Source organism: Symphodus melops (genome assembly GCF_947650265.1).
Source record: "Symphodus melops genome assembly, chromosome: 8".
NCBI classification, from domain to species: domain Eukaryota; kingdom Metazoa; phylum Chordata; class Actinopteri; order Labriformes; family Labridae; genus Symphodus; species Symphodus melops.
In genome coordinates, this window is record NC_136698.1 from 27,514,161 (window position 1) to 27,521,398 (window position 7,238).

The 7,238-nt window shown below is 43.9% G+C and overlaps 1 protein-coding gene across 1 annotated transcript in view; it reads right to left on the bottom strand.

The window, feature by feature from the left end:
- Positions 1 to 7,238, bottom strand: part of LOC306828609 (capping protein, Arp2/3 and myosin-I linker protein 3-like) — a 30,189-nt gene that overhangs the window by 11,912 nt on the left and 11,039 nt on the right. Inside the window, 12 exon segments of the mRNA XM_079351131.1 lie at positions 1,028 to 1,147; positions 1,231 to 1,318; positions 1,432 to 1,607; positions 2,444 to 2,557; positions 2,680 to 2,799; positions 2,894 to 2,992; positions 3,824 to 3,917; positions 4,324 to 4,392; positions 5,353 to 5,525; positions 6,190 to 6,244; positions 6,410 to 6,506; positions 6,652 to 6,829. Of these exon segments, the coding sequence (XP_079207257.1) occupies positions 1,028 to 1,147; positions 1,231 to 1,318; positions 1,432 to 1,607; positions 2,444 to 2,557; positions 2,680 to 2,799; positions 2,894 to 2,992; positions 3,824 to 3,917; positions 4,324 to 4,392; positions 5,353 to 5,525; positions 6,190 to 6,244; positions 6,410 to 6,506; positions 6,652 to 6,829 (1,383 nt within the window).

The window sequence follows — 7,238 nt, forward strand, 5'->3', positions numbered from 1 at the left end:
CTTTTTACTTCTCTGGGCTGCATTAACTCTTCAAACTTCATATAAATGATGTTAATCTGTAAAGATTATCCAGCTGAACTAAACAGCTTCACATCAGAAACGTGTGTTTGACACACAGATTATTATCGGAGAATTTTCGAAGGAACCACCGACGCCATTTTTTTCGGGTTGGCCTACAGAGATACGTCATTACTACACAAGTCTATAGAAGAAAAATAAAAGTGACTCAAACGTTCAGTTCAATCAATTGAAATTTACGTTATTTTATGAGTCACATTTTCTTTTCTTCCAGGTAACATGCTGCAAGTTTTCATCCTCTAAAAAGAAGAAGATATTTTTCTGTGCATTGACTGATCCTCTCTCATCTAAAGGTGTCAAGTCGAGAGCTGTGACTGTTGTTGTAGTTTTAATGTTGCATCTGTCCTCTGCTGCATGTATTATTTTGCTTGTTCTGTCTGTAGTGTGTTGTGTTTTGTCCTTAAATTTTATATATATTTTTTTTTTAAGCGAAATGAAAAAGACACATTTTAAGGCTTGTTTCAGTTTAACATTAGAAATGAATCACCTTTTAACACAGACTTATTTTAGTTAGGACTGATAGTTCACCATCCTATAATGTGACTGAGTCAAATATCAGGACAATCTGATGTAGAATTCCAAAATAAAAGCTCTCCGATATGTGAACAGAGGTCTTTTTTTTTCTCTTTCTTTTTCTTTAAATATATTTCTTTGTAAATGTGCTGTTTGGGCCTAATCCCAATATGTAATAAATGTGAACAGATGATGGGAAACGATGATTTTTGAGCTCCAACATTAGACAGTGAAGAATGAGAAGCTGGATGTTAACGTTGGACGCTTTTAAGACGAAGACAAACTGACTTGTGTTTTCTTCCTGTCATGTTTGTTTTCATCTCCTCAGGATGTATTTCGGTGTTTGCATGATTAGCTGCTCGTCTGTTACTTGTGTTGCTGCTTGTTCTGTGCAGCTTCCAGGTTACATAAAGGGTTAAAAAACATCCACACTCACGATGCTGGTGCTGAGCTCCTCGTCTGTGATGTCCAGAGAGTCTCTGTGTCTGTTAAACCTCCAGGCCGTCCCGTCCTCACACGTCCCATCCCAGCGCTTCAGATGAGACACCTGCCGAGTCTGACACGAGCAGAAACCTTCCTCTTAACGACGTTATCTCCGACACGCGATATCTTCTGAAGCACATGGTTTTTCTTATTTACCAGAGTCTTGTGTGTGGCGTAGAGCTCCTGCAGGATCTGATCCACGATGGAGTTGGTGAGATATGAGACGACGGACAGCTTCACTTCTCTGCGTGAGATCGAGTTAGAGCAACAGGACGGGAAGGAGGATTGGTGAGAGTGAGAGGAAAATCAATAAATCTGCTTATTACAGTCAGACTGAACACTCTGTGTCCGTCTTACTCTAAGGCTCGGTGAACGTCCTGCGCCGCTCTCTCCATCAGAGCCGTCCGGATGGCCGAGCGAGGGATGGAGACACGCTCGGACACGGAGGAGAGCGGAGGAGTCAGCCTCTCCGCTGCGGTCGAGGATAAAGGACAGAGCTCGCGGCACAACGACACCATGGAGTCAACGATCACCTGGAAATGAAGCCCGAGATCAGGAAGTCACTCATGGGATCAATCAATCAATAGGACAGGTGTGAACCCGACGTGCCGACACTTCAGAGTCAGAAAAACGAACACACATAAGACCAGAAGGAAAGCTCCAACATGCAAGAAATAAGCTATACAATAATAATAAAGTCTATAATGTACCATCATGCAAACCATAAAACGCCACACGCGGACAATCCAGAGCCCCGAGGCCAGACTTAGCATCAACTAAAGCCCCGTTTCCACACAGCAGTCCGGTACGGATCGGTACGGTTTGGTTCACCTGATCCCGTTTGTGTTTCCACAGCCACCTGTGCCCTATTTGGTAGGTGGCGTGCTAGCTAGATGACGATAGCCGCTACGTAAATAGCATCCAACCGCTAACGGCTAACAGCTAACCGCTAACTAATAAATTCAACAAAGGTGAACTACGCTACACAAAGAAAACCAACGCTGGAGACATCCAGCAGTTCATCTCCTCTGTCACCGTCATGTGACTCTTTATTACAAGAATAGATAGACAGATAAACAATCAGCTGTGTTACAGTCAGTGGTTTAAACATGGCGGGGTTGTGTTTGCCACACAGGATGTCACACGGGAAGTGACGATTCTTTCAACCAATCAGCGGACTGCAGTGTTTAGCTCCACCTTCTCAGGTCGGCTCCACATTCTTGGCACCCCGACTGAAGGGTCCCAAAAAGTGGGACGGTACGGATCGGTTATTTGAGAATCTTTCCCGGGATCAGTCGATGGAAACGCCGCAAAATGTGCCGTACCGAGACGAACCGAGCCGGACCGCTCGGTGGAAACGGGGACCCACCTGAAGTTCCTTGTCTGCAGCTTTGGTGAGTTCACCCGCCAGAGAGTCGAGTCTCTGGCGCACGGGGCCGTCCACAGAGAGAACATGAGCCAGCTCGCACAGCGACGGGTACAGCTGTGACAGAGCGAGCGAGGGCGAGAGAGAGAGAGAGAGAGAGAGAGAGAGAGAGATGATGCATTCAAACGTCTGTTCGACAGGAACACAAACAAGCATCTCACACTTTTCCCATCACTCACAGCGCGGGAGTTCCTGGCCTCTTTCAGCACTTGTTTAGCAGCTTGAATCTCCTCCACCTCCCCGACGCCTCGTAACACACACACCTGCTGCTGGACGCGCACACACAGCCGCTCCATCACCTTGGAAACAAGACAGGCAGGGGAGTGTTAGGAAAGCATCAAACATACAAACATATGCTGAGGTGAGAACACAGAGGCGGGGGAGGAGTGATACCTGCTCGGCCGTGCTCGTCACCAGGCCTTGGTGCAGCCGCAGAGCCTGGCGCTGAGAGAAACGCTGCGTCTGGTTGTTCCTCACCAGAGCGCGCTGGATCTGTGCAGAGAGACGCAGCGGCCCGTCAAACCTCAACACTTCATTTAAACTTCACCTCCGTACCTTTCAGATCTCCTTCACACCTTTTCTTCTGTACGGTGACTTTTAGTGTCATGAAAGACGCCCATAAATAAAATGTATTATTATTAAGATAACATTGCAGCCACATGCAGGACTGTACATTTTTAAAATATGTCCGAGGTTTAGACGGGTCATAATTATCTCTGAACTATCAGCAAAGGACAAAAAAAGGAAACAGTGATGTTCATGAACACTGTTGAGTTGGACCCCAGAAGCCTCCTGGTGTGTGATTATACCCGCCCACCTCTTCCCAACATGAACGTCCATAATTACAGGTATAACTGGTGCAGGAGGGAAGACTCGCCTACCATCGTTATTTAACGTCATCCAAGTATTTATCAAAAACACAAATCTCATGGAGGACGAAAGCTAATTGCTTTATTTTTTATTTCCCCCTTATATTAACTCGCCCACATGTTCTTTGTCTTTCTCTTGTGAGGTCAAATTTTTCATTTAGTAATTCAAACATTTATTTTTAATTTAAGTCTCAAACATGTTTCGGGTTTTATTTCAGATAAAAGAGTCCGCCAGCAGCAGCTTGAACACATCAAAGTTGATTTTGATCCTTTTTTTCTGTCTCTCTGTCCGGATCATTTGATGAATTATTGATCCCAAAGCAAACAGATGAAGTGAAAACTTGCTTTTTGAAAGATGCAAGACAACACGGATCCACATGTTCTGCTGCATCCATCAAACCTGAAAGATTAAAATATATGTTTTTCACAGTGATTTTATTGACAGGTCGCACACCTTAGTCAGCGCCTGCTCCGTCCTCTCGGGCGCGCTGCGGTACGCTTGGCTGATGTCACTAAGAGGCAGAGGCATGTACTGCAAGGTGAAATTACTGCGACAGGAAACAGCAGAAGAAGAGAAAGGGTCGAGTTATTAAAGGAGACAGTGATGGGCTGAAGAGAGGAGATAAAGTGGGTTAGATTCAGAGTCAGATAAGGTTAACATCCCCGATGGACCGAGCTTGTCCCAAAAATATCCTGCAACACCACACGACCACTGAGTAACACTTTGATCTCTGCAACCATGTCATCCTCAGCCCCCGAGCAAGTCTGGACCATTTCAGATAGCAGAGCGGAAAGCAACAATTTGCTCAGCTCATGTTGCACATAAAACACCTTTTTTAAAAAAAAGGAGGTATATCTATCACGCTCCCGCCTCTTCCAGAAATTGTTGACGATGTTGTCTTAGTTATTCTAAGCGTGCATTTACAAAACGTGATGTTTAAATGTTCCTCTTACTGTTCCAGTGCTCGCGCCACATCTAGAAACCCTGCTGCGGAGGTGTTGTTACGATCCCATGTCACGCTCCTGAAGGGGAAAGACATGAGATGCAATGAATACAAACTTCCATACAGAACGATCTCATCCAGTTTATATATATATATTTTTAAAAAAAAACTAGGAGTGGGACTTTAATGTGTTAATTATGATGAATTACTTACAAGAAAATAACGTGTTAAACACATTTAATCACAGTTTGTCTCATAAACAACTCAGAACTTTGTCATCGCTACACGCTAGCTTCATGCTAGCTTTTCACTAGCTATTTGCTAGCTTTGCGCTAGCTTTGCGCTAGCTTCATGCTAGCTTTTCGCTAGCTATGCGCGAGCTTCGCGCTTGCCTATTGCTAGCTTCGTGCTAGCTTTTAGCTTGCTTTTTGCCTTCAGGACCAAAATTAGTAATTCAAAGTCTGATAAACTTATAAATTCACTCTCTAAATTGATCGCTCTGGACTGTAGATCACTATTAGTGGTAGAAGATAAGGGGTTAGAAAATGTGCTACAGATAGCAACGTGTGATCCAACTTTCCAGCTGCTGTGCAGAAAAACTATTTCAAACAAGATCCAACAGCTTTATGAAACTGAGAAGCAAATAACACTGCATGCATTGAATTCATTCATCCACCAAAATCCATTTAGACTGAGAAGTGTTGCTTTTTAGGGCAAATATTGTGATGCACTTAAAATGTGATTAATGTCGACTAATTAGAAAGCCCTGAGTTAATTAGTAATATATATATATATTTAAATCAAGTCCCACCCCTAAAAAAAAACATAGTTTAAAGCTGCACAGTGAGTTAGAATAGCAGAAATAAAAGCTGAATAAAACACATACCATCAATAATTAAAACATACTAACATAGCGACAGAAAATCTGTCAGAATAAATTAAAAGCAAATTATTGAAGTAAGTTTTGAAGGCTACTTCGACCCCAGTAAAACAAAAAACTTCTCCTGCAGAAACGAGGAAACATCGTCTCTGTAAAGACCTGAGCGTGGTGTTGATCTGCAGCGCTTTGCTCAGCATCTTGGCTCCGATATCGTCCATGTTGTTCCCGCTCAGGTCCACCTTCCTCAGGCAGGTGTTGCTGCCCAGAGCGTTGACCAGCACGGTGCCCCGAGAGCGCAGGCGTGACTCGGTCAGCGACAGAGACTGCAGCGCCTGAGGACGAGAAAGGAGGTGGGACGTGTGTGTGAAAGATAGGACGTGTCTGCTTTGTCAAATAAATAAATAACGTCAAGAAAATTGAGCATCGCTTGGAGAAGAGGAGCCCGGGGAGGCGTGTGGTGAAATTTGTTGCGGTGATGTGACTTTACATGCTGTTTCTATAAATTATTTACAGACCGTGTGCTGTGATACAGACACTGTGCCTGCCAGGGTGAAACTGAGCAGTAATATTTAATGCAACAGTGACAAGTTGATGGTCATACATAATGCAAAAACATAAATGAGTTTTTGTGATGCATGTGATGCTACTTTCATTTTATTTTTCCTCTTGAAAGAAAAAATAAAAACTCAGAAGACGCTAAACTGGTCGGGAATCAAAGCTCCAATCAGCTGTGAGAGCCTCGACTTTAGTCTTTATGACATCATGCTCGTGGTGTTTTTATTTCTTTCCATCACGGTTGAATTCTGCTCATCATATTCAGCCTAAGTTGTGCAGACAGCCGCCACAATGATTTACATTAAAAGGTCGAAAATGATCGTAGTTCAAATGGAGTTTGTGAATCTGATCAGTATCAGTGTTTGATGATTTGTTGTGTCTGTGTGTAAACTGCTTGGTAAGCATGTTAGAGTGTGTTTTGTGTCCTGAGCTGTTACTCACACACTCCTCCTCCTGTATGAGCTGAACCAGCTTCTGCAGGACTTCATCCAGAACCCTGCAGACACACACGGAGCAGCCCGATGAGCCAGAGCGAGTCACTTCCTGCTGCCAGCGAGGAGCAGCGGAAGCACAATCACATGCACGTAAACACAAGTTGGCACACACACACACACACACATTAATAACTGCAGTAAAGCGTGACTCGCAGCACCCGCAGCACCTGTTTTTGATGTTGAAGTTTTTGCCCAGATGAAGGTGTTTGAGCGATGGATGTCTGGAGAGGGCCGGCAGGACTGTGAGCAGGTCTGCATCCAGCCCTGTCAACACACACAAACACACACACACACACACACACACACATAATACAGATATAACATGTGACAGGGCTGGCTTCTTTAGCTGGGCCCCGGCGTGCCTGCAGGACAGGAAGTGAAGGTCACAGAGATACGAGCTGCAGCGTACCGTTGTCGGAGATATCCAGCGTGCCGATGGAGGAGACTCTGGGGAAGATTTCCTGGATCACAGCAGCTCCTGCAGACCTCAGCTGGAGACACAGAGACAGACAGACAACACAAAGACTTAAGACACAGGAGGGAGTCTGAGTCTTTGGGGAGTTGTTTGGGGGTTTTTTTCCCGCAGTGAGTCGGAATCATTGAAGCAATCTGCTGCTTAGCCCTTAAAAAGCACAAAAAGGGAAATAATATCACAAACTGGAAATCTCCCAGGACACATAAACAGGCATTCAAATGAGTCTACCTGTTTAGTGTTACAATAAACCAACAGACTCAAACAGTGCAAGAGTAATCCTTCATTTCCCTTTAAAGAATAATCCTGTTATTCAAACGTCTTCATGTTAGTCTGTAACCATCTTCATGAAAATGCTGGTTGAACATGAATCCATCATAAAGTCCAAAATAATCATAATAAAAATCTATTTTATACTTTTAATAAACTTTGCTTCACACATTCAGTCTTTAATTTGACTGTTCAGAATAAGCTAGAAGTCATTTATCACTAAACCGGAGTCACAGTGAAATAATCCATCGTTC